At 62.4% G+C, this 26,301-nt stretch overlaps 2 protein-coding genes across 2 annotated transcripts; one reads left to right on the forward strand and one right to left on the reverse strand.

The window, feature by feature from the left end:
• Positions 1 to 11,007: 11,007 nt before the first annotated feature.
• On the reverse strand, positions 11,008 to 13,293 carry LOC143173803 (molybdate-anion transporter-like). Its single transcript, XM_076363948.1, has 2 exons — positions 13,234 to 13,293; positions 11,008 to 12,657 (listed from the first exon to the last, which is right to left on the reverse strand). The coding sequence occupies exon 2, from the start codon at positions 12,604 to 12,606 to the stop codon at positions 11,239 to 11,241; it is 1,368 nt and encodes a 455-aa protein (XP_076220063.1). The 5' UTR covers positions 12,607 to 12,657; positions 13,234 to 13,293; the 3' UTR covers positions 11,008 to 11,238.
• A 3,412-nt stretch (positions 13,294 to 16,705) lies between these two features.
• Positions 16,706 to 26,007, forward strand: LOC143173807 (uncharacterized). The gene is made up of 9 exons (XM_076363953.1): positions 16,706 to 17,016; positions 18,197 to 18,536; positions 19,056 to 19,152; positions 20,464 to 20,545; positions 20,699 to 21,644; positions 22,447 to 22,586; positions 23,496 to 23,948; positions 24,135 to 24,248; positions 24,517 to 26,007. The coding sequence occupies exons 4-9, from the start codon at positions 20,488 to 20,490 to the stop codon at positions 25,524 to 25,526; spliced, it is 2,721 nt and encodes a 906-aa protein (XP_076220068.1). The 5' UTR covers positions 16,706 to 17,016; positions 18,197 to 18,536; positions 19,056 to 19,152; positions 20,464 to 20,487; the 3' UTR covers positions 25,527 to 26,007.
• Positions 26,008 to 26,301: the final 294 nt, after the last annotated feature.

The raw sequence follows: 26,301 nt of genomic DNA on the forward strand, positions 1-26,301 counted from the left end.
CTTGCCACGTAAACCCAATACAACAGCGACCGGCTGCAGGGCAGAGATGGGGGGGCTGAAAAATAGGGAAAGGGAGAGGCAGAGGGGAAAAAATAGTGATGGGCTACAGGCCAGAGAGGTGGAAGAGACAGGGAACCAGACTGAGAGAGATGGAGAAAAACAAAGAATAGGGATGGGCCACAGGGCAGAGAGGGAGGAATTAAAACAGGGGACAGAGAGAGACTGAGAAATACCAAAAAAACTCGATGAGCTGAAGGGGAGAGACAGAGGAATTAAAGAATAGCGACAGGGAGAGAACAATAAAGACAAAAATGGGCTATGGGACAGAGGGGAAAGAGATTAAAACATAGGTACAGGGACCTGGAACGAGAGAATCTAAGAAAGAAGACACATGTTGAGAATACAGGGCAGAGAGAGAGGGTTTTAAAAATAGAGACGTGGAGCCAGATGGAGGGGCAGGGGGGACTGTGAAGGGCTAAAGGGCAGACGGGGAGCAATTAAAAAAAATTGGGATAGGAAGACAGACAGATAGATGGAGAAAGACAAAAATAGTGATGGGCTGCAGGACAGAGACCGAGGATGAAAAATAGAGGGACAGGGAACAGGACAGAAGCGCAGAGAGAAAAAGGAAACGGAGAGGTAGAACGACAGAGAAAGAGGGGGAGTTGGAGAAGGAGAGAGGGAGAGGTGCAGGGAAACTAAAAATTGACAACAGTGAAAGAGAAGGGGGGACAGAGAGGGACCAGGATGCAGAAGAGGGACGACATGGCCCCAAGGGTCCAGGACTCTCCACAGCTCCCGCTCTTGGAGCTGCAGGGAGAATTTGATAGTTCGGACATGTCCTTCTCTGTCTCCCCCTCTCTTCCTCCCCTGTAGCTCCGGTCACTTGACTGTCCTCCACCGAAGAGAATAGGTTGGTGTCTTAGGCGTTAGGCTGCCCAGATACGCAGCCTCACACGCGCACACACTACGTGGCCGTACTGTGATTTTGGTAACGCATACAGACCCTGCCGTGCACGCTGGTGATCGGATCTGCTGAGGACTACGCCAAGAGGGATCCTTCCTCACCCGGAGAGGCAGGCTGTCTCCTGCCTGCAGCGGGAGGCGGCTGCCGGCTGGATCCTCTTTATTTTATTCTTCAGCTGCTTTACCTTTTTCTGGCCTCTCCAGCTTCAGCCACGGCAGCTCCTGCCCACAGCCAGTAAGTGCCCGTCCCTTTTCGCCCACGCCGCTAGGAGAATGAGTCCAAAGGCCCACACAAACCTGAGCCAGATGCCATCAACAACATCCCCGGAGAGGAACCGACAACTGAGTCCTCCGTGCTGCCTCTGGGAGAGGGAAAGAACAAGCAACTGTCATCCACAGCGATGACTGTGGCTCTCCTCAGGCAGGAACCCCTCCTTCTGCCGGAGGCGCCGCTCCTCCCCCGAACTGATGCTAATGGCACCTGCATTTACGGAGAATAAAGCATGTTCAAGGGCCAGCGTGCTGCCCTGAGGACAGGGTTTGGGGGCAGCCTGTGGCTACGGGACAGGCTTCAGGGGAGGTGCCGGGGCTGGGGGCAGCTGCACGGGGTGAGCAGGGCTGGAGGAGCTTTGTGGAGTTGGGGAGGCACCCAGCGCCTTTTCCAGGGGGCGGGAAGGCCTCCAGGTACCCAGAGGGGTGGGGGCAGCCATCTCCTGCCCCTCTCCCTGCTTCCTCTCCACCAGCCCTCCGAAAATCCCCGGGAGCCGCCCTGATGGGGCCCGACTCCAGCTGACCGTCAGGCTGTTGCACCGGCGGGTTGGAAACGTCCCCGCAGCCCGCCGTCACTCTCGGGCTTCTGCCGTAACCGACCCCGTTACGGTCGCCGGGAGGCAGCAGCGAGGGCAGGGGCACGCACTTGCCAGGCGCGGCCTCACGCCTCGCCGGGGACCAGGCGCGGCTAGGCCGCGCCGCACGCGCCCGAGAGCCGTGCGGCTGCCCAGCAGCCACGTCCGCAAAAACTACACCTCCCGGCATGCACCAGCAGAGAAAGCACGGCTGCCCGGCGGCTGAGCGACGGAAGACTCCCGGCATGCTGTGGGGAGCCAACATGGCCGACCGGCAGCCCCGTGCCCCGGGACTACAACTCCCGGCATGCTCCGGGGAAAAACATGGCCGACCGGAAGCCCCGTGATGCGGGACTACAACTCCCGGCATGCTCCGGGGAAAAAACATGGCCGACCGGAAGCCCCATGCCCCGGGACTACAACTCCCGGCATGCTCCGGGGAAAAAACATGGCCGACCGGAAGCCCCGTGCCCCGGGACTACTCCTCCCGGCATGCTCCGGGGAAAAAACATGGCCGACCGGAAGCCCCGTGCCCCGGGACTACAACTCCCGGCATGCTCCGGGGAAAAACATGGCCGACCGGCAGCCCCGTGCCCCGGGACTACTCCTCCCGGCATGCTCCGGGGAAAAACATGGCCGACCGGAAGCCCCGTACCCCGGGACTACAACTCCCGGCATGCTGTAGGGAGCCAACATGGCCGACCGGAAGCCCCGTGCCCCGGGACTACTCCTCCCGGCATGCTCCGGGGAAAAAAATGGCCGACCGGAAGCCCCGTGACGCGGGACTACAACTCCCGGCATGCTCCGGGGAAAAAACATGGCCGACCGGAAGCCCCGTACCCCGGGACTACACCTCCCGGCATGCTGTAGGGAGCCAACATGGCCGACCGGAAGCCCCGTGCCCCGGGACTACTCCTCCCGGCATGCTCCGGGGAAAAACATGGCCGACCGGCAGCCCCGTGCCCCGGGACTACACCTCCCGGCATGCTGTGGGGAGCCAACATGGCCGACCGGAAGCCCCGTGCCCCGGGACTACACCTCCCGGCATGCTCCGGGGAAAAACATGGCCGACCGGCAGCCCCGTGCCCCGGGACTACACCTCCCGGCATGCTCCGGGGAAAAACATGGCCGACCGGCAGCCCCGTGCCCCGGGACTACACCTCCCGGCATGCTCCGGGGAGCCAACATGGACCACCGGAAGCCTCGTACCCCGGGACTACAGCTCCCGGCATGCTCCGGGGAGCCAACATGGACCACCGGAAGCCTCGTGCCCCGGGACTACAGCTCCCGGCATGCCGCGGGAGGCAGCCTTCCCTGCCCTCTGCACCTGCGGGGACACCGTTCTGCCCCCGCCGACGCACCCGGAAGCCCCGCCCAGCCCCCCGGCGCAGCCCCGCGCTCCGCAGCGCGGCTCCGGGCAGCCGCCGCCGCCCGGCTCCCGCACGGCGCGGCCCCCCCCCCCCGCCGGCCTCGCCTCGCCGCCCCCCTCGAGCCCCTCCGCGTCCTGCGCGCCGCCATGCTGCTCCCGGGCAGCGCGCATGCGCGGGGCGCCGTCGGCGCGCCGGAGGGCTCAGAGCCGGCGCGCGAACGCCGGGCTGCAGTGCCGCGCTTCGGCCGCCAGGCGGCGGCAGCAGCGAGCGCCCGCCGGCGGCAGCGCCCCCCCGCGGCCGGGCGGGAGGCGGCCCCGAGCGCGGCGGCAGCGCCCCGCGGGCCCCGCAGGGTCCCGCCGCCGGTACCGGCGGGCGGCAGCGGGTCGTCACCTGAACCGCCCTTTCCTGGGCAGGAGCGGGGCGAGGAACGACCGACGCCTCAGCCCCGTTTACACCGTCCCGGGACGGTGGCGGCTGGCGGGGGGTACGGGGCTCGCGTTCCTCCGCCCTCCTCCCACCCGCGGCCCGGGCGGTGACGCTCGTTGCCTCCGTACCGAAAAGCGCCCGAGCGGCTCGGGCGCCTCGGTCCTTCGCGTGTGGCCGCTCCGAGCGTCCGGGGGTTGTTTCTGCCCACGCCCCACGCCCCGTCACCTCGGGAGGAGACGCGGCGCGGGGAACCCGCCGAATGGGGGGGGGGTTATCCCCCGGAGCGAGCCCCAGGGACGGCCGTACGGGTCCGCCTGCGGCATCGGGGTCGTGGGAGCGAGGGCGGCGAGCCCACAGGTGCTGGGGAGAGGTTTGAACAAAATCAGGCGGCGCAGCTGCCGCCCTGAAGCAGGAGAAAAGAGGCTGAAAGCTGCTTCGTGCGAGGGGCAGCTCTCTCCAGCAGGGAACAGCGCGTCCGAGCAGACCAGGCGCAAGCAGCTGATCTGCCAAGGAGCGATAGATAACGCCCGGTGACCCTCGGGCTTTGCCGCGTGGCTCGCACCTTTCCCCACCTCCGCGCTGTCGGCGCTCTGCTCTCCTGACCCTGCGTACACACAAGAATTCCCGTGCAGGGCTCGTCGCTCAGCTAAGAGACGCTGCACGGTGTTACTTACCACCCTGCCCTCCAGCACGCAAAGTAATTAGACATGGAGCAGGGAAGGCAAAGAGGCACGCTGGTGTATGAGATGTCCTCGGCAGGTGACCGCCGAGCCCTGGAGGTTCCACCTTTTGCTCTGTGCAGGAGCGTAGCTCTGCGCTCCTCGCCGCTCCCGCCAGCGAGCGCGGCAGTCGCGCTCTGCCACCCGCGACACGCAACACGTGGTAGCCCGGATGGGCCGTTCTGCCACTGTGCCGGGGTGAGCAGCTCAGCTCCTTTGGCTGCCTAATCCGCCTCCTTCAAACAATCACTCCAACACTCGGTTTCTTTATTTCAGACCCCTCTAAATATCTCCTGGCCTGGAAACCATTCTCAGCTAGCAACACAGCTCAAACACGGTGCTGGTGGAAATCTAGCTGTCGTCTTGCTTTGATGTCAAAAGGCTTTTGTAACTGGAACCCCTGATTGTTTTGACATCAAGACTGCAAGGCAAGAAGTAATGCCTCTACGTGAACAAGCAAGACGCCCGCCAAATAGCTGTGCACAGCGATACGTGGCTGCCTGCGACCGACACCTTTTTCTGCCAAAACCAGAGCGCGGTTCCCTTGTGAAGAGCCATCGGCGGTACAGAACGCACCTCAGCTTTCCCCGCACCGGGTCCCCAGAGAACAGCGTCTTAGTCCGACTGGAGCGTGCGGCAGCCTGTCGTCGTCCCGGCCCCTTGCCCCCGAGAAAGCGGCCGCCTGTAGCAGCGGCAGAACTGAAGGAATGACGTGGTGTAAAGCTCGCCAGGCCGCCTGCGTCCCGTGCAGAGTCGATGACCTCGGCAGCCTGTGCGCGGGGCGAAGCTACAACCGGAGAAGGAGTCACAGGGTGTAGCGGTTTCTGAAACAACCGGTACTTTCCAGCCTGGCTGGACAGAGTTAGAGGCGAGAGTTTTTGTATTTTAAAACCCTATATATCTCTATTTAGATTTTTTTTCTATTCTAAAATCTATATCCTTTATATAGTAGATATCGGGTTTTATTTTGAAATCCTTTTATATATACAAATGAATATTATTTTTCAATTTATACAAAAATGAGAGATTTTTCTCTATTTCAATGCCTCACACCCATATTCACAGTTTTTAATATTTTTTAACACCCACTCCATGAATTTTCAGGCATTTTGGGGCTGTGACTCCCCTTTTTTGGGGGGGACCCCCCATCCCCTACTCACCTGCTCCTCTGCTGCATCATTGCCCCCCCAGTGACGCTGGGGTGCCCCAAATGATGTCATCAGCCCCCAGCCCCCTCCCACCCCTTTTTATTCACCCCCAAAAAGGCACAAAACCAGGGAAACGGCCCCGACTGGCAGCTCATTACTTTAATAGTGCTATTTACATATGTACGCGCCCCCCCCCGAAAGGGGAGCTCTGCTAGAAAAATAAAGGGGGAGGGGGGGCAGCCCCCCCAAACGGTTGCAGCCCCCCCAGCCCCTGTCCCGCAGGCTGGCGGCTGCCCCACGGAGGGGCAGTGTGCCAGAGGATGGTGCCGCGTCTCTTGCCCAGGCTCTGCTCCGCGATGCTCCCGCTCCGTTCCCCGGCTGGGACGGGCTCCCCAGGGCCACAAACGTCCCCGGTCCCTGTCGGCCCCGGACTCTCCCCACCAGACAGCCCTCGCCGCCGCACCTGCGGGGCACCCACTGGAGACAGAGCCAGGAGCCTCCAGGCACAGGGCTGGCCCCTTACCGTCAGTACGCTTCACGACCGGCCGGCAAACCTGCGCTGGGGGGTATCTCTCGAGCACCACGAGACGCGTACAACAAGACTTCTGGAAAACAAAAACCCCAAATTATACTTCAGCACATTAAAAAAATAGCACAGAAGAAAGTAGAGGAAGTCAGTCAGGATAAGGGATAGGACAGTCGTTGAGCTAAAGGAGGATTCTAGGTAAACAAGTCAGCTCGAAATACACCACCTCCTTTAAAAGCTAGAGTGATTTGAACACTTAAAATCAGTATTGAGACTAATTGATACAATTTTGAGCTCATTCTTAGCATAAAAGTAAACACTCCCGCTGGTGTTGGAGAGTGTCTCGTCCCCTCCTCGCAGCACTGCTGCAGGGAGATAACCCCGCGAGGCTGCGGGACGAGGTCGTACCGTCATCAGAGCCTACGCCTACAGATCCACCGCAGCTACGGCCCGCGCCCCGCTGCTGCTGCACGTCTTGCAGCTACGGCCCGCGCCCCGCTGCTGCTGCACGTCTTGCAGCTACGGCCCGCGCCCCGCTGCTGCTGCACGTCTTGCAGCTACGGCCCGCGCCCCGCTGCTGCTGCACGTCTTGCAGCTACGGCCCGCGCCCCGCTGCTGCTGCACGTCTTGCAGCTACGGCCCGCGCCCCGCTGCTGCTGCACGTCTTGCAGCTACGGCCCGCGCCCCGCTGCTGCTGCACGTCTTGCTGGCTTGGTCAATAAAGCTGAAAGAGAAGCGTAAAACTTTGGAGAGGGAAGTGAAGAATAAAGAACAAACCTCAGTAATTCACTTCATGCTGAAAAGGTGTGCGCGTGTTTATATACATTCAATAAAAATACTTACACTATAAAAGTATCCGGTTTTCCTTTTGCATTAACTTGCATAGCTGTGAGTTGACGCCATTAAATTCTCTATCTCCAAAATACACAGTTATGATTTGACTGGGGGGGGGGGGGGGGGGGTTGTGGGTTACAGAGTTAGGAGGGACATCTGGCCAGCTGCGCCGCCCAAGAGAGATGCCACTGCACTGCCAGGGAAACGCGCCGTCGAAAGCGAGGCAGAGATAAAGTCCTTCAGAGCACTCCGTCAAAATATCGGGGAAAAAACTGTAACGTTCAGTTGCCTCTTTTTAAACATTTAGAGCAAATACCCAACGGCTTAAATACGCCTAATACATTGTATGCGACAGCTATTTGGCAGTTACAGTTTAAACAACGCAAGTCAGTTTACAAATTACACAATTTTAACTTCTTTTTGAAGTTTCATTTATGATAGAAAAATCAGTGAGGTAAGAGACCCCCCGGACGGTTTTACTTTTGGGCAGCAAGAGAGCTCTGCAGGCCGCCGCCAGTCAACACTGCGCTCTTTTTTTAAAACCACCCCCCCCCAAAAAAAAAAAAACCACAAAACCCCCATGTCCTTGGCACCTTTTTTTTTTTCCTTCCTTTCGGAGCTCACCCCTGTCGCAGCATAATTGCCTTGTCAGAGCATGAAGTGCGGGTGATCTGTACCCCGATGACACTTGCGTGTGACGAACACGTGTTCGGAAATCGTCCGGGTCTGTCAGACTGGTTTTGATGATCGTAACTCAATTTTATTGACTGATGCATTTGCGAGGAAAGTAATTAACTTTCAAATGTAGCATCTCCTTGGGGAAAAAAAAACGTGTTAGACTCTCAAAATAATTATGATTCAGAGCTCCCAACCACGATGGAGCGGCGGGGACATTAATGAAAGCGAAGACAAACAGCAGCAACATTAAGTGAAATTTGGCTTTAATTCTGATCACGTACTTCAGACACGCTCCAAGTCTACACCTCAGTCCTGTGAATGACTAGTCCTTTTTCGGAAGGACAAACTTTTTTACGTAGAAGCCCTAGATTGAAGGCTCCACGGAACAGAACGTGGATTGAGCCACATCAACACTCTCACGAAAGGAAAAAAGAAAAAGAAAATCGAATAAAAATCAAGTTTAAGCATCAGTTTCCATCACGTTTGATTCACTACCTTTCTACTGGCATCTAGGTGCTCGAAAATTAACTATATTGACACCACATATTACTAAAAATTTAGTTCTGCATATAAAAATAAAAAGCTATTTCCAACTTGCCCATGAAATTAGTATGAACAAACAGAAGAGAAACACCTGACCCTAAAGACGGGAACAGGCTGCTCTTAACTTACCGTAGATGAAAGTTCGTCCTTTTACCCGAAAGGAAAACATTCGTAACTACCAAGGGACCAGTTCAGGAGCGAGGCACGCTCTGTTAACTGCAATTTTTCATCGGCTTTTCCGCGCCGGCAGCAAATTCGCCCTTCCTCTGGGTTTGATGTGGAGTATCTGTAGTGCCCTTGAACTCGCAAGTGTTTCTCCCCGCTCCCCCAGCCCCACACCTGCGATCACCTGAGCTCCACGTGGGATCAACCACGCACGTTTTCTTCACGTGACGCAGAAAAGAGGAAAACCGGGAAAAGAGGAGGCAAAAAATGAACCCGTTTGTCGCACCCAGCCAAGGGTGGAAACACAGGGGAGGACTCTGCCGGAGGGGCCGTGCGGGGCCAGGCCGCGCACCCCGGGAGCTCCGACCGGCCGGTTCCTCTCCCCCTTTGCCAGGTACCGGGGAGCCACCGCCGCCTCGTGCTGCCGCCTCGCCCGCGCCCCCTCGCAGCGGGGCTGCCCCGGGAGGGCCGGGGGACCCCCACCTCACCTCTGCCCGCAGGAGCGGGAGAGACCCTCCGCCCAGGGAGAGGCGCCCGGCGTGGATTTCGCACCCCGGGGAAGAGGACGGGCTCCCCGCTGGCAGAAGGACGACTCGCCCCGCTGCTGCTCGGAGCCGCTTGCCGGGGACAGCCCTGCCTGCGCCCGGACGCTCTTCGGCCGCGCTGGCAGCGCAGTCCGGCCGACGGATGCTCCCGCGAGTAGACGCTCCAGCTAATTGCGGCTCCTGCTCGTTACAGCTGCAGGTCGTTTTGCCTCTGGCTAATGCATGCTCCGGACAGCGGACACCCTGTCTCGTTCCAGCTCCTGCTTGCTACAGCGCCGGCTAATTGAAGCTCCAGTTGATTTCAGCTCCTTCTCCTTACAAGCTCCAGCTATTTGCAACAGTCCGGGCTTTTGACAAGGTCGTAAATCAATCACCCTCTTAACTTGAGTATCACTATCAAATGTCATAGCTGTACATTGCATAAATATTGATTAATTACTTAATAACTATTCTAAGCAGCGTACAAAGAAGAGCTGGACTCAAAGAGGGCGTGCGGGGTCTGAAAAGCACCCTTCCCCCAGAGACCACCTCAGACGTCGAGTTCGGCTGCTGCATGCCGGCCTCACCAACTTCGGGGTCCAACGCGACCAGACCCCCCACCTCCGGGGAGGGTCCACGCACCCTGCCCGCCCCCGGCTTGCCCCCACAGCCCCCAATGCCCTCACACCCCCCTGCACAAACAGCCAAACTGCCTTCTGCTTTTGGCCCCCAAACCAGCTCGCTTAGTGCCCGTTTCTGAGCCCAAAAACCCAGCTGCTCTGCTCTACCGACCCCCCTTTCGTTTAAAGCCATTCCCCCTTGTCCTGTCGCAACAGGCCTCAAGTTGCGCCAGGGGAGGTTTAGATTGGACGTGAGGAAAAATTTCTTTAGTGAAAGAGTGGTGAAACATTGGAACAGGCTGCCCAGGGAAGTGGTGGAGTCCCCATCCCTGGAGGTATTTAAAAGACGCGTAGATGCGGCGCTTAGGGACATGGTTTAGTGGGCATGGTGGTGTTGGGTCGAGGGTTGGACTCAATGATCTTAGAGGCCTTTTCCAACCTCAATGATTCTATCAACAGGCCCTGCTACAAAGTCTGTCCCCATCTTTCTTATCAGCCCCCTTTCACTACTGAAAGGCTGCAATAAGGCCTCCCCCGAAGCCGCCTCTTCTCCAGGCTGAACACCCCCAACTCTCCCAGCCTGTCCTCAGAGCAGAGGGGTTCCAGCCCTCCGGCCGTTTTTGCGGCCTCCTCTGGACCGGCTCCAACAGGTCCAATCCCAAGAGAACGGGGTCACTTCAGAAGAAGTGAAACCCAGCAAGAAAAATCAAGAGACCACCGACCAGAATTAAGGGGTTGGACTTGGGGATCGGGTGCGGGGTGGTACGGGTGTAACTGTGGGGCACGATCTGTGGCCGGGGATCCTCTCCGGAGGCACCCAGCTCGAGCTGGCACCTGAGAACTAATCAAAGAGGAATTGGAAACCTTCCCTCGGACCCGACATCGACCAGCGGGACCCCAGGGTCGGACCCTGTTACGGTGGCCGGCACACGTAAATCCGTAACAGTGTGCAGGGACCTCCCCCTGCAGTGGGTGTGGGTGTGCAAGGGCCCCCGTGCACCAGGCAGAGGTGTGCAAGGACCCCCAGGTAACAGGCATGGATGTGCAGGGACCCCCGTGCAACAGGGGGCTGGTGGTGTGCACGCAGGTAGCGTGCAACAGGGGGCTGGCGTGCAGGGACCAGCACACAACAGCTTGACGGCGTGCAGGAACGCCTGTGCAATGGGGAGCGGGCGTGCAAGGACGCCTGTGCGACGGGGAGCGGGCGTGCAAGGACGCCTGTGCCCCGGGCGTGCAGGGACCGGCGTGCAGCGAGGCTGCTGGTGTGCAGCGAGGGGCCGGGATCACTACCCAACGCAGCGCTGGCGCGCGGGGAAGCGCGCGAGGGGGTGCCTGCGGATCAGCGTGCAACGCGGCGCTGGGACACAGCCCCGTGTAGAGCGGGACGGCCACGCGTTGGTGCAACAGAAACCCCGGTGGACGCAGAAACCCCCCCATGCACCAGGGACGACTGTGTAACACAAACCCTGGCGTGCACAGAAACCCCCGTGAGCACCAGGAACAAACGTGCAAGCCTGGCCGCGCGCACCGCTGCTCGGGACAAGGTTCCAGCGTGCAACTTGCACGCACGCAGACCCCGTGCCGGGCAGGGGGGCAGATCCGGAGCAGGTTCCCCCAAAAAACCGTGCGGAGGGAGGCGGGGATTTGCAGAAACACCTTTTATTTTGGGGTTTGTTTGTTTTTTTTAAAAAAAGAGAGAATACACCTCCCTGCATGCTTCCGACCCCCCCGCCACCACGGAGGCGGCGGGGAAGAGGACATTTTGGGGGTCACCAGCCACCCAGGGGGGCCACTCACCCTGTAGCAGCAGGTCAGGGTGTCCCCACGTCCCCTCCGCGGTCCCTCCGGGGGGTGACAACCATCACGGGACCCCGTCACAGCTCGGGCGCGGCGTCAGCAGCGTCAGCCTGTCCCGGCGGCGCGGGCAGGCGGAGCTCGGCGTCGTGGCGGCTGAGGGCGAAGAGGCGGCCGACGGCCAGCAGCGCCAGCAGCGCCACGGCCGCGCAGATGCCGAACATGCTCCTGGTGCCCGTCTGACGGTCGCTGTCGTGGAGAACCAGCAAACCCAGACAGGCCAGTAAGTTCAGGGGGAGGCGGAACCAGTTCATCACCCCCAGGCGATCCTTCTCCGGCACCACTTTCCGTCGGAGGAAACCCATGGCCGGGAAGTAGAGCCCGCAGGAGAGTTCGATGAGGAGGAAGGCGAGGAAGGACTCGGCGGGGCTCTCCTGGCCGGGGTTGGTGGAGAAGGTGAGCATGAAGAGGGAGAAGAAGACCAGGAGGACGGCGAGGGAGAGGAGGTGGACGGGCTGGAGGTGGTAACTCTTGGAGACGGCTAGGCGGTAGAGCGAGGAGCCCAGCATGCTGGCGGCCATGAAGCCGGAGAAGACGATGCCCAAGGGAGCGCCGTGGGGATCCAGGACGGGGGTCCAGAGGAAGATGAAGATGTAGACGACGCTTTCAAACAGAGCCTGGATGGTGCCCAGGAGAAGGACGCGCCGGTCGGAGAGGAGGCACTTCAAACCGTCGCCGCAGGTTTTGGAGAAAGCTCGTTTCTTCCCGTAGTTTTCATCCCAATTTTTCACGGCAAAGACCCCCGACAGCACCAGAAGGGGGATGGAGACCATGAACGGGGCCACCGGGCCCAACCCCAACCACTCGGTGAAGAAATCGGCCGCTCCCCCGGCCCCTACGGCGATGACGTTGTTCCAAAAAGCCGCCCGGGAGAAGGTGACGGCGATCCACTCGCTCGGAAAATCGTACCGCTCCACGTGCTCGTGGACGTACCACGCCTCGAAGGCGGAGAAGAGCAACGCCGTGGACAACCCCCCTAAAACCCTCCCCGCTGCCAGCACCAGGTAATCCCGGGAGAGTTTGGCCAAACAACAAATCGAGTAGGTCAAGGAAAAAAGGACGCAGGATTTTTTCCGACCCAATCGATCTACTAAAGAAGAGGAAACCAACCCGAAAAGGACGCTGGAGGCGAAGCCGCAGACGTAGAGGATGGCGATCTGTTCCTCCAGGAAGCGGTAGTGCTGGTAGAGTTTGTAGAGGTAGGGTCCCTGCAGCCAGTCGGCAGCCAGTGCCGGCAGGTAGACGCGGTAGTAGCCGCGCTGGAAGCGGCGGAAGGCCGGGTTGGCGTGGTGGGGGGCTGCAGGGGGGCGGGAGCGGCAGGCGGCCAGCTCCAGCGCCAGGCAGGCGGCCAGGAGGAGGGCGCAGGCGGAGTAGGAGGCGAGGAGCATGGCAGAGGGGAGATCACCGGCATCGCCGGGGTTGGGGAGGCTGCGGAGGTCCTGGGGGGGGCCAGGAATCAGGTCAGACAGGCCTGTGGTTTGGATGGGGGCTCCTGGGGGATGGGCCCCCCCCCCCCCACACAGATCACCCCAAAAAGGCAGCTCTGGCTTCGTCGGCCCCTGCTGCCCCCCCCCCCCCCATCACCCTCCTGCCCCAGGCAGCCCCCTCCCCACCGAGCAGCTCCCCCCACCTGCCTCAGGCCCCTCAGATCGCCCCCCACGGCCCCTGCACAACCCCCCCGTGGCATCCCCCCGGCCCTGCCCCATAACCCGCCCCCCCAGTACGCCCCAGCCCTGCCCTATACATACCCCCCGCCGCTCTATACATCCCCCCCGCAGTACCCCCCCCCAGCCCTGCCCCATACACCCCCACGGCACAGCCCCCACAACCCCCCGCCCCATACGGCCCCACAGCCCCAGGCCCCGCAGGGCCCCTCTCGGGGACCCCACAGCCCCGGGCCCCCAGACCCCCACACGCCCCCATAGCCCCCCCCCCCCCCCCCCCCGGCCCCATAGGGTCCCCATAGGCCCCACAGCCCCCCCCATAGACCCCCCCCACAGCCCCCCCGGCCCCACCTGCCCCTCGGCGGGGGGGAGCAGCCGCGCGCGCCAGCGCCTCCGCGCACCCGCTTCCGCTTCCGGCTGCCCCCGGCCGCTGCAGCCGCCGCCATCTTGGCCCGCGTCACGTGACGCGGGCCCGAGCTCCCCCCCCCCCCCCCTCCCCCGCGGTGGCCTTGCCCCTCTCTATCGTCTTTGCCCCCAAAACGGGGGGGGCTGTGGGGTGTCTACGGGGCGGAGGTGCCTATAGGGCCCTGCATGGGGCGTCTATGGGGTGTCCATAGGGTGTCTGTGGGGCAGTGGTATCTATAAGGCCCTGTCTGGGGTGTGGGGGTACCTATGGGGCAGTGGTGCCTATAGGGCCCCTCACAGGGTGTCTGTGGGGTGCCTGTGGGGCGGCGGCGCCTATAGGGCCCCTCACAGGGTGTCTGTGGGGTGCCTGTGGGGCGGCGGCGCCTATAGGGCCCCTCACAGGGTGTCTGTGGGGTGCCTGTGGGGCGGCGGCGCCTATAGGGCCCCTCACAGGGTGTCTGTGGGGTGCCTGTGGGGCGGCGGCGCCTATAGGGCCCCTCACAGGGTGTCTGTGGGGTGCCTGTGGGGCGGCGGCGCCTATAGGGCCCCTCACAGGGTGTCTGTGGGGTGCCTGTGGGGTGGCAGTGCCTATAGGGTGGCAGCGCCTATAGGGCCCCTCACAGGGTGTCTGTGGGGTGCCTGTGGGGCGGCGGCGCCTATAGGGCCCCTCACAGGGTGTCTGTGGGGTGCCTGTGGGGTGGCAGTGCCTATAGGGTGGCAGCGCCTATAGGGCCCCTCACAGGGTGTCTATAGGGTGCCTGTGGGGTGGCAGCGCCTATAGGGCCCCTCACAGGGTGTCTATAGGGTGCCTGTGGGGTGGCGGCGCCTATAGGGCCCCTCACAGGGTGTCTGTGGGGTGCCTGTGGGGCGGCAGTGCCTATAGGGCCCCTCACAGGGTGTCTGTGGGGTGTCTACAGGTCAGTGGTACCTATAGGGACCTGTATGGGGTGCCTGTGCAGTCTCTATAGACTCATAGAATCGTTTAGGTTGGAAAAGACCTTTAAGATCACGGAGTCCAACCCTTAACCCAGCACGGCCAAGTCCACCACTACCCCACGTCCCGCAGCACCACATCTGCAGGTCTTTTCAATACCTCCAGGGGTGGGGACTCCACCACTTCCCTGGGCAGCCTCTTCCAACGCTTGACAGGCCTTTCGGTGAAGACATTTTCCCCAATGTGCCATGTAAACCTCCCCTGGCACAACTTGAGGCCGTTTCCTCTTGTCCTGTGGCTTGTTACGTGGGAGAAGAGACCGACCCCCCCCTCGCTACAACCTCCTTTCAGGTAGTTGTAGAGAGCGATGAGGTCTCCCCTCAGCCTCCTCTTCTCCAGGCTGAACAACCCCAGTTCCCTCAGCCGCTCCTCATCAGACTTGTGCTCCAGACCCCTCACCAGCCTCGTTGCCCTTCTCTGGACACGCTCCAGCACCTCGACGTCCTTCTTGTAGTGAGGGGCCCAAAACCGAACACAGTATTCGAGGTGCGGCCTCACCAGGGCCGAGTACAGGGGCACGATCACTTCCCTGCTCCTGCTGGCCACACTATTTCTGATACAGGCCAGGATGCCATTGGCCTTCTTGGCCACCTGGGCACACTGCCGGCTCATGTTCAGCCGGCTGTCGACCAGCACCCCCAGGTCCTTTTCCGCCGGGCAGCTTTCCAGCCACTCTTCCCCAAGCCCGTAGCGCTGCATGGGGTTGTTGTGGCCAAAGTGCAGGACCCACTTTGTGGGGTGGGGACCCAACTTTGTTCTCCTCCTAAATCCAAAACACAGCACTGTACCAGCTCCTAGAAAGGAAATTAACTCTGTCCCTGCCGAAACCAGGACATCAGGAAAGACATTCTGGAGCAAGAGCAGGGCTACGGACACGCGTAGGGGAACGGAGAGCCACCTCCGTGTAATATATTACATTTCTAAGAGAGACAATCAAATATTTCCTGTTGTATCAAAAACAAGAAATTGTTTCTAAAAGTCCAGGTAAAAGTTTTAGGTACGGCTCTTAGACGTGTGCCTGCAGCGCCGGGGGGCGTGGGGGGTGTGTGTGGTGCCTCCCCAGGGGGGACACCCCCGGAGGGACCCGGAGCTACAGGGAGACAAATCCCCAGGGACACACCGGCCCCGGAGGGGTCCAGCCCCGGAGGGACACACCAGCCCCGGAGGGACCCAGAACTACAGGGAGACAGATCCACAGGGGCACACCAGCCCCAGAGAGGTCCAGCCCCGGAGGGACAGACGAGCCCCGGAGGGGTCCAGCCCCGGAGGGACCCGGAGCTACAGGGAGACAGATCCCCGGGGACACACCGGCCCCGGAGGGGTCCAGCCCCGGAGGGACCCGGAGCTACAGGGAGACAGATCCCCGGGGACACACCGGCCCCGGAGGGTCAGACCAGCCCCGGAGGGACCCACCAGCCCCGGAGGGACCCGGAGCTACAGGGAGACAGATCCCCGGGGACACACCAGCCCCAGAGGGGTCCAGCCCCAGAGGGGTCCAGCCCCGGAGGGACAGACCAGCCCCGGAGGGGTCCAGCCCCGGAGGGACAGACCAGCCCCGGAGGGGTCCAGCCCCGGAGGGACACACCAGCCCCGGAGGGGTCCAGCCCCGGAGGGACCCACCAGCCCCGGAGGGACAGACCAGCCCCGGAGGGGTCCAGCCCCGGAGGGACACACCAGCCCCGGAGGGGTCCAGCCCCGGAGGGACACACCAGCCCCAGAGAGGTCCAGCCCCGGAGGGACAGACCAGCCCCGGAGGGACCCGGAGCTACAGGGAGACAGATCCACGGGGACACACCGGCCCCGGAGAGGTCCAGCCCCAGAGGGACAGACCAGCCCCGGAGGGACAGACGAGCCCCGGAGGGGTCCAGCCCCGGAGGGACCCGGAGCTACAGGTAGACAGATCCCCGGGGACACACCAGCCCCGGAGGGGTCCAGCCCCGGAGGGGTCCAGCCCCGGAGGGACCCGGAGCTACAGGGAGACAGATCCACGGGGACACACCAGCCCCGGAGGGGTCCAGCCCCAGAGAGGTCCAGCCCCGGAGGGTCAGACCAGCCCCGGAGGGGTCCAGCCCCACCGAGACCCGGCGGCCCCGGGGCCCTCCGGACGGCAGCGGGGCCCCGCTCGGGCATCGGCAAAGGCCGGCAAAAGCTGTCAGAGGCTGTGGAATGCAGCAGGGCCCCGCTCGGGCATCGGTAAAGCCTGGGAAAAGCTCGGGGGGCTTTTATTATTATTATTATTATTATTATTTTATTTTTTTTATTTTTATTTTTGCGATATATTTGCAGTTTGTTTCGAACCTTTTTCTGCAGTTTTGGAGGACTGCCGGACCATAGAGCGCCAGTTCCGGAGGACCGACGGGCACTTCCGGCGGGCTGGAGGACTGCCGGACCATAGAGCGCCAGTTCCGGGGGACCGACGGGCGCTTCCGGGCGGCCCTGGGGCGCGGCGAGAGCCCGTACCGGAGCGCCGGCGGCCGGTCTCGGTGCCGGTCGCTCTCGCTCGCGTAGCCGGGTCGCTCGCGTACGGCAGCCCTAATCGCTGTTCAAGCGACGTCGCTGATGCCGGGTGAGGGCAGCCTGCGCTGATGACTCTTCCGAGCGGTAGCGACTCCCGGCCGGAGCCGCCGCCGGCGCCGGGGACGGCGGGACGGCAGCGAGGAGGAGCGGCGGCGGCGGCGGGGCGCCCCCGGGCGCGGCCGGCTCCGTCGGCGCGCTTCGCCGAGGGGTCTCGCTAGGTAACGGTGTAGTCGCGCGAACGGCCTAGCCCGTGGCCTGCTGCCGCCGAGCGCGGCGGGCGGGGGCCGGGCGCCCCGGGGCGGGCCGCGGCCGCGGGAGGGAGCGGGAGGAGGCGAGGCCGCGGCGGGCGGCAGGGTTGCCGTCCCCTCCGAGCCGTGGCTGGGCGCTACGGCCGGGAAGGGCGGTCCGCAGCGGCCGGCCCGCCCGCCCGCCCGGTTCCGCCGTGGCGCCGCGCGGGCCCCCTCCCGGTCAGCGAGCGGGAGGCGTTAACGGCGCCCGAGGGCGTTCGGAATTCGGTTTCAGGGTGCAGCCGCTCAAGCGCCGCCTGCGCTGGCGTTACCCGTCCCTCAGCTCCGGGAAGGGAGGACCCCCTCCTGACGGGGGGGGGGGGGGGTCAGCACCTGCGGGCCGGGGGCTTCCCCCGCCCCCGAAGGGCCGCGCTTAAACGCGGCCGGTTTTGTTCCTCTTCGTTTAAAAACCTAAAGCTTCGGTCGCCGTTCGGGCTCCGGGCAGGCGCCGCTGTTGCCCCTGAACTTACTTACGGCTCCGTTATAACTTAAGCGTTAAACGCTCCCGATCAGCTTTCCAATTCTATTTTTATTTTAAATTCTAGAGCTTTCTCACTTTGTTTCCGATTGGGAGTCATTAATGCCTGCAATTTATTTAATAATGGCCATATTTAAATTTAGCCATTAACGACTCCCAACTATTTTTTCTATCTTTGTTGCTTAAAAAAGGATTGCTAAATTTTTTTTTTTTTTTTTTAATTACAATACAGATTAGGAATAATTACTGCCTGGTTCGTTAAGTAATAGCTATGATTAAATTTAGTCATGACTCATCCCTAAATAATCTCTCCTTTATTTATTTCCACTCTAACTTTTTAATCGTCCCTTTACTACTGAGTGGGATTAACTAGGGCCTGTGATTTGGGTTTTTTTTAACACTGACTAGATTTGTTTCGCTACAGATATTAATCCCAATTAGTGCTCTATTATTTATATTTGCCTGCTTGTAATTTTATAATATAAATTGGGAACAATTACTGTCTGTAAAGTTTTGCATAATAGCTACAGTCCAGGCATTATTTGCTCATAAAACTGTTCTAGTTACTGTGATTTAAGTTTTTATTCTAGATGGCTTAAAGTAAATAACAACTGGTAAAAATTAAAATGACAGAAACCAGGGACGTTGGAAATCCCGGGAAAAACAACGGGAGCACCTCGGCGTGACCAGAGGTCGGACAAGCGCTTCGGTCCGGATTTCGCACTTCAGCTCCGCCAGCCCTTTTTTCTGGGAACCCCAAATTCCCGGGGGAACGAACGAACGAACGAGCGTGCGTGCAGCAGATACACCGCAGCATCGGACCACCGGCTGTGCCACCGCCACCGGCTGCACCCAACCGTCGCCGCCACGAGCCTGAGCGCCGGCCAACGGCGTGTCCGACGAAACCTGTGACGACGCCAGGACACGGCGGAGACGAAGGCAAGCTGCGGCGAGGACGAACACATCGCAGCAGGTACGATGCGTAACGCTGAAACACCGTGCCAGGTCACACACGCGCAGCACAGAGGACCTCGCTCTGTGTGAGGCACGCAGCCGTCCTTAGCGTCCTCGCAACTCTCTCTTCACGGCACCATCGCCTCCGCCATTGGGATTCCCGGGCGGAAAACGAGCGAGCTCTGCGCGTTGTGGTGCGCCCTCGCCTTCCATGCCTGCACGCAAGAATAAGCGCCCACCCGTCAGACAACACCAGAAACCACAAAGCCCCTCGAACGAATTTACAGTCCCACAGTCGCACAAACCAGTTACACTTCACAGCCCAGCCCTCCTCTGCGCTGGGCGTCTGCTTCACCTCCACGCGCCCTTCCGCAGCCGGACCCGTGGCCATCTCCCCACGGTCCGTCTCTGCATTACATACCGCAGAGCAGCTGGGACCAGGGGGGAAAAAGAAACGGGGGGGGAACAGGAAAAAAAAAAAAAAAACCCGGATGGGGACGTGCAGCAGCGCGCCTCCTGCTCTGGCTTGGGTTTGCAGCACGCCAAGCACCAAACCGAGGAACGGACGGCTGCCGGAGGTGACGCTACCTGCTCCTTCGCTGCAGCTTTGTACGTCGCACCAACAACCCGACCAGGTCGGTAATTAAACTTAATTTTACTGGGCAGAACACAGACCTTTGTTTAAATAGATACAAATAATATAATACAAAGTTACATGGGAAAGTAGGTCATTAAATGTAGTACCAACATTACCAGCAGAAATTACGTGCTTTAGTTTTCTGTCTGAAAGAGGAAAAAACCCGGTGCTGTTGCTGTTCGTGTCTATCAAGACTACACACGCTGCTGAACTGGTACCAGCACTGCCTTCGGACAGGACGGGCTGCCAGGGCAGAACTAGATCCCATAAGAATCCTTCTCTGAAATATCCCCAGCTGCAGAGTGAATTATTCACTGTAAATCACCAACAGCAGCTCCCAGTCACCCAGACTCCGAGAAGGTTTCTCCAGCTGACCCCCGAAACAGATATAAATGGGTCCTAAAGGACGGAAAATGCAAGAGTAGGGCTGAAACAAAAACGCCACGCATCAGAAACTGTACTGAGCACTGTAACTCAGGCCCGAGTGGCTGGAACAGCAATAAAGGACAAAACAAAACACCTCGGGAGAGGTGTTGAGGGGCCAGAGGGGACCTGGGGGGCTCGGAGCAGAGCGTGGCTGTCCTCGGGGATTCCTGGCTGGCGGCGAGGAGCAGTGGGTGCTCCGGGGTCAGCGAGGCCGCGGGAAGGGCTCTCGGGGAGCTGGGGGGGGTCCAAAGGGGGCTGCTGAGCCAAAAGGGTCCTCAGGGGGGCACGGGGAGGGGAGGAGGGGGTCCTGAGGGGAGCACACCTGCCCTGCAGAGAGCCCCAGACCCTCTGGGGTGCCAGCAGCCCCCTTGCCACTGATGCTGGGATGGAGGAAGGGGGCTGGGGGGCGGCTGTGGTGCTGCGGGACAGGGGGGCCAATGTGCTGGGCCAGTGGGAGCTGGGGTGGGGGGGGGTCCCGGGGTGGGATGGGGTAAGGGGGCATGGGCGGCAGGGTGTTCCTGGGATGCCGCCTCCCGGAGCTCTGGGTCTGGCTGGCCCCTCCCCAGCTTCCTGCAGAAACCTGGGGTTTCTGCTTCCCCCAGCACCTGCAGACCCTTCCTCCCGCTGCCCTGTGCAGCCTCGGGCAGGTTTTGGGGGCAAAGCGTCATTTCCGTGAGCCCCCATTGCCCACCAGTCCCCTCACTGTGCTCTGGGCTGTTGGTCCAGGGGGAAATGGCGGCGAATGCCGTCGGGGAACATGGCCTCTGCTGGGCCCTGTGCCGGGGGTCTGCCCTGCCGCCAGACCCCCAGCCCTGAGGCCACTTGTCCTGGGCAAGCCCGCCCCCCTGATTCCTCTTCTCTTCTCCTCCTTCTCTCTCCCCAGGGAACGGAGGGCTCCCGGCCCTGCATGGACCCAGGCACCTGCAGCCCCGAGGCAGGAGCGAGCCAGGGAGACGCCGGGACAGGTACTGGGACGGGGCTGGGCTCGGCGCTTGTCCCTATGGGCTGGGAGCGGAGGGCGGCAGGGTCAACACCTGCGGCCGGGACAGGGCTGCTGCCAGCTGCCTCGGCACCCCCTCCCTGTCCCGTCCCTGCCCTCCCAAGCACCGTCTCCCCAGCAGGTGACAGGCAGGAGGAGAGCCCAGAGAGGGGGGGCACGTCCCCCAGGCAGGAGACAGAGCAGGAGCGCGGCGGCGGTGCCGGGGCGGCGCGGTCGCGTCCCAACACCTGCGAGGCGTGCGGGAAGAGCTTCAGCCTGCGCTCCAACCTGCTGACCCACCGCCGCAGCCACCTGGGCGAGCGGCCCTACGCCTGCCCCGAGTGCGGGCGCTGCTTCGGGCAGAGCTCCCACCTCCTCACCCACCAGCGGCTGCACACGGGCGAGCGGCCCTACCGCTGCCGTGACTGCGGCCGCAGCTTCAACGTCAACTCGGACCTGGTGAAGCACCGGCGGACGCACACAGGTGAGCGGCCCTACCCCTGCCCCGAGTGCGGGCGCCGCTTCAGCAGCAGCTCCAACCTCACCCGGCACCAGCGGCTGCACACGGGCGAGCGGCCCTACCGCTGCCCCGACTGCAGCGAGAGCTTCCGGGACTGCCCCTCGCTCACCATCCACCGGCGCGCCCACACCGGCGAGCGGCCCTACCCCTGCCCGGCGTGCGGCAAGGCCTTCGCTGACAGCTCGCTGCTGGCCAAGCACCAGCGCACGCACCGCGCCGAGAAGTCCTTCGCCTGCCCCGATTGCGGCAAGAGCTTCTCCACCAGCTCTTACCTGCTGCGGCACCGGCGCACCCACCTGCCCGAGAAGCCCTACCGCTGCGGGGAGTGTGGCCGGGGCTACAGCCAGTTTGCCCACCTCACCACCCACCAGCGGGTGCACACCGGCGAGCGGCCCTACGTCTGCCCCGAGTGCCGCAAGAGCTTCACCACCAGCTCGGCGCTCACCAAGCACAAGCGTGTCCACACCGGCGAGCGGCCCTACGTCTGCCCCGACTGCGGCAAGAGCTTCACCCAGAGCTCCAACGTCATCACCCACTGGCGCCTGCAGCACGGCAAGTCCCTCTGACGACCCTGGCCATGCTGCCCCTTCCCTGGCGCCGGGGTCCCCTCCCCGAGGTTTCTCTGTGTGGCGCTCGGCAATAAAATCTGCCATCCTGCAGCAGACGCCACCAGCGTGGCTGGGACGGGGCGGCGGGGGGCGGATCTGGGGCGAGTGTCGCGCAAGACGCTCCCTCCGGCACTGGGGGTCCCTGGGGCCCTCGTCAAATCCCAATTCACTCCTGAGCCCTCCCTGCCAGGCGGTGGCTGTCCCCGACAGCTCCTGGCCCAGAAGCTGCTGTGAGTGAGTGAGTGGCTCCTGTCCTTTCACAGGTGGGGAAACTGAGGTGGGGGAAAAGGGAAGGAATTTGGTGGTTTTCACCCAAAAAGGCAGATGGAGAGGCTGGGGCACAATGCAGGTCTCTTGAGTTTTGGGTATCGGCGGCATCTTCCAGCTCGCCACCGACCCATGCAGCTCCCTCCGTGTCTTTTTGAGGCTGCACTGGGGTCCCTTGGGGGCTGTGGTTCTTCACCGTGCGGCTCGGGGGGGGGGGGAAGGGCAACCCAGGGGAGAGGGGGGAAGCTGCAGAGCCAGCTCAGAGATGGGGATCCCCGGGTCCCGCCGGGAACGCAGCGAGCACCCACAACTCTCCCAGAGCCTGACAAAGCCCTCTGCCGCACAGAGGACGGGAGACGACGGGCGTGAGCTGGAAGAGGATGGGTCTCCGCTGGCTATGAGCAGCTTTTCCCTGAGGACAGCCAAGTGGGTCAGCCCGGGCAGCCGCCCTGTCCCCATCCGTGGAGCTCGTCCAGACCAGGCTGGATAAAGCCCCGAGGAAGCGGAGCTGGCCCTGCCTGCAGCAGGCAGGATCTCGGCTGGCAGAGGGCCGGTCGGATGCGGAGCTCCCCAGGTCCCTCCTGAGCTGGGTTATCGTAGGACCCCACCATTCCCCGGGCTGTTGTTTGCAGGTGCGAGGGCACGGAGAGGATTTGTCCCCCTTTGCCCACCCCTTGCTGTCACCCTGCTGCCAGCTGACCCTGCGGAGCCAGGGCTGCCCCAGGGACAGGGCTGGGATGAGGGTGGGGACGGGGACATGGACAGGGAAGGGGATGGGGATGTCGGTGGGGAAGGGAACGGGACCAGAAGGGGATGGGGATGGGGATGCAGGTGGGGAAGGGAACGGGACCAGAAGGGGATGGGGATGGGGATGGGGATGCAGGTGGGGAAGGGAACGGGACCAGAAGGGGATGGGGATGGGGATGCAGAAGGGGATGGGGATGCAGGTGGGACGGGGAGGGGCAGCGGCAGCCCGGCGGCCCCGCCATCTCCTCCCGCCCCCGCGGGCCCCCGCCGGGAGGGAGGGAAGTGCCGCCGCTCCTCACCCCCGCTTCCCTCCGCGCCTCCCCGGTCACCGCGGCGGAGGCTGAACTTCCTGGGTCACCGGCGGCTCCTCCATCCGGGAGCCCGGGCGGAGCAGCCGCGGGGCCGGCGGCGGCGCTTCCCCGAGCAGCCCGGAGCCGGCAGCCGCAGCCCCCGGAGCATCGCGCCCGCCCGGCTCTGCCCCCCCCCCCCCCCCCCCGCCCCCCCCCCGCCTGCAGGTACCGGGGTGCTGGGGGTCCCTCTGCGGAGGCGGGGAGGGGTTGCTGAGCCGGCGGGTGCCCCTGCTCCGGCCCCGCTCGGCGGGGAGGCCACGGAGGGGAGATGCTCGGGCACCCGCATCCCCAGCCGAGGGCGGGGGGGGCCCTGCTAGCGGCCCCCCGTGTCTGCCTAAGAAGCCACCCAGGTCGGTTAGTGGGGACTGCGGCAAAAGCTGGGGACGCGGCTGCTCTGTGCCTGTGCCGGGGGGTGCCCCTGAACCCCCTTTCCCTCTCTTGCAGGTGCTGCCGGGCTTCGAAGCGGCGTCAGCATCATGCAGGAGAGCTACGAGTCCCTGATCCTGCTGGGTAAGGCTGGCGTCCTCGCCCACTCCCGCTCCCCGCAGCGTGCCGCCGCCTGCCCCGCCACACGCCGGGCTTCGCCGCCAAAAAATAATCCGCTGCCAATAAAAGACGCATCCTGTGGGTGCGGCAAGAACAAAAGCTGTCCCTGCCGTGTGTCGGCGCAGCCAGCACCACGGGGTTGGGCACCTGCCTTCGGCGTCGCAAGCCCTCTTGGCACAACATGGCGCATGCTTTTTAGGTGGTGGGCACAGGGGGAAAAGAAAGTGCCATTTTTGTGGGAGTTTGGTTTTTTTAAGGCATTGGGTGCAGAGAAATGCGGTGATGGGATGGCACATCCCTCCTCGGAAGACAGGAGATGCCAGAAGCGAGGTTACCTGCCGAGTAGCCACGGTCTGTTGCCTGGAAATGCCTTTTATTGCCTTTCTCTCCCAGCTGCTCACCTGAACGCAAAATGCCATATTTCCTTTAAAAAGTGCTTATGTGTATATATAAATATATATATATAGTATTTAATAAACCCCACATAACAGACCTGTAACAACCCTGGTGTCTTCTTTCCCCCTTTTTCTGGAGCAGACTTCCCGATTCCCAAGCCCAACGTCATCTCCCGGCTGGAGCTGGAGGAAGAGCTGGGGGTGCCGGACCCGAACGACTCCAAGGAATGGGAGATCCTCAGGGTGGCCCCTGCAGGTGAGCTGGGACCCCACCCTGAACGGGCTGGAGGTTTTAGCAACAGCCCCGTGGCAGCCCCCGCTCCTCCATCTCAGGGAGCGTCCCAAGCTAGCAGGTATCCGGGGCTCTGCGTGGAGCCGCCGGGCTGGGGTCGGGAACAGCTTTCTTGCCCTCTGTTCTGGGATCGGCCTTTGGCAGCTGTCTGCCCGAATTCTTCAGGCTCCCCCTTTTTCCCCTTGGCGCTGGGAATCACTCCCGTCGGCGTTGTCTCTCTCTGCCCCGGCAGATGACGGGACGGGGAGCGAGAACGAGGAGGAGGCTCCTGAGCCAGACGGCCCTGAGCTGACAGAGCTGGATGTCAACCTGTCCCAGGGGGCCGAGGAGGGTGTCCCCCAGAGCCCTGGGCTTGGTGACGCCTGTCAGAGCCACTGTGGCCCGCCCTGGGACCCCCACGGCCCCCCCGAGGAGCGGCCGGTGCAGCCCCCCTGCAGCGGGGCGGCAGCTGGCGGCAGAGTGGGGCGGCGGGCACGGCGGGGGGACGTGCCGAAAACCTGTGGGCAGTGCGAGAAGACCTTCTCCCGGCGGTCGGAGCTGCTGATCCACCAGCGGCTGCACACGGGGGAGAAGCCCTACAAGTGCCTGGACTGCGGGAAGAGCTTCACCCGCAGCTCGAACCGCAATGCCCACCAGCGCATCCACAGCGGAGACAGGCCCTACAAGTGCCCCGACTGCGGGAAGAGCTTCGGCCAGAGCTCGGACCTGGCGAAGCACCAGCGGCTGCACGCCGGCGAGCGGCCCTACGCCTGCACCAAGTGCGGGAAGAGCTTCAGCTGGAGCTCAGACCTCGTCGTCCACCAGCGCATCCACACCGGCGAGCGGCCCTACAAGTGCCCCCAGTGCGGAAAGAGCTTCAACCGCAGCTCCAACCTCAACACGCACCAGCGGACCCACCTGGGCGAGCGGCCCTACAAGTGCGCCGACTGCGGCAAGAGCTTCAGCTACAGCTCGGCCTTCCTCAAGCACCAGCGCACCCACACCGGGGAGAAGCCCTACCAGTGCGCCAGCTGCGGCAAGAGCTTCTTCGAGAGCTCGGCCCTGATCCGCCACCAGCGCATCCACACCGGGGAGACCCCCTACCAGTGCCCCCACTGCGGGAAGAGCTTCAAGCAGAGCTCGTCCCTCATCACCCACCTGCGCACCCACACCGGGGAGAAGCCCTACAAGTGCAGCGACTGCAGCAAGAGCTTCATCGTCAGCTCAGCCCTCATCAGGCACCAGCGGATCCACCTGGGATAGGCACCTGCCACTGCTACTCCTCCAGGTGCCCAGCCCTGCTGCTTTCGGGGGGCCGAGCCAGACAGAGCCGGAGGCATCTCGAGGGGACCCGGGGGCTCCCAGCCATGGCGGGGAGCAGGAGCCTTGCTGAGCTATGCTGGCACCGGCAGCCAAGATCCCTCCTGGGCCTGGGCGGGCACTGGTGGGAGAGGAGCCGCGGTGGGGATGGACTGGAGGGGATGTTTCGCTTCTCCCGTGCGGAACGGGGACGCGGCACCGGCACCAGCTGCCCGTGGGGATTCCTTGACCCTGTCCTGGCCGGAGCTGTGGGAAGCCCGTGCCGGGCGGGCAGCTGTGGCTCGCTCCCCACCGCGGGGCCGAGCACTCGGGACGCCCCGAGCTGCCTTTCTGCCGTGCTGTGTCCGTGTTGTGGCCGTTGTGTAGATGGGGCCGAGCCTTTTACCTGCCTGTGTTTTGCCATGGGGTTTGGGGGGGAAAAGGGGGGAGGAAAGGGGGAGACCCCAAAGCAGAGTCCCGTGGCGTGAGCCTCACAGCGTGGCTTTCTCCTCCCTGCATGAGCACGAAGGGCCCTGTAACTCATTAATTTGGCAACAGTCCTCCGCAAATAGGGCTGTCGGAGCAGCTACGCCGGTACCAGCGCCACTGGAAGATCATTTCAGCGCGAGTCCGGTGCTCGGCATGACGGGGTGCGCGATCCCTTTCCTCTCCCTGCCTGCCATAGTAAAGAGTTGTTGTTGACTGGCCGCGGGCCGTGCACGCCTCTGTTTTCCCCCAG

Source organism: Aptenodytes patagonicus, unplaced genomic scaffold, assembly GCF_965638725.1.
Source record: "Aptenodytes patagonicus unplaced genomic scaffold, bAptPat1.pri.cur scaffold_307, whole genome shotgun sequence".
In the NCBI taxonomy this organism is placed as follows: Eukaryota; Metazoa; Chordata; class Aves; order Sphenisciformes; family Spheniscidae; genus Aptenodytes; species Aptenodytes patagonicus.

Bases quoted from the DNA above. Each gene is read 5' to 3' on its own strand.
- LOC143173803 (XM_076363948.1), bottom strand. From the start codon at position 12,606: ATGCTCCTCGCCTCCTACTCCGCCTGCGCCCTCCTCCTGGCCGCCTGC.
- LOC143173807 (XM_076363953.1), top strand. From the start codon at position 20,488: ATGGACCCAGGCACCTGCAGCCCCGAGGCAGGAGCGAGCCAGGGAGAC. The intron at 20,546-20,698 runs GTACTGGGACGG...CCGTCTCCCCAG, and splicing joins CCAGGGAGACGCCGGGACAG to CAGGTGACAGGCAGGAGGAG. The intron at 21,645-22,446 runs ACGACCCTGGCC...GGCTGGATAAAG, and splicing joins CAGCACGGCAAGTCCCTCTG to CCCCGAGGAAGCGGAGCTGG.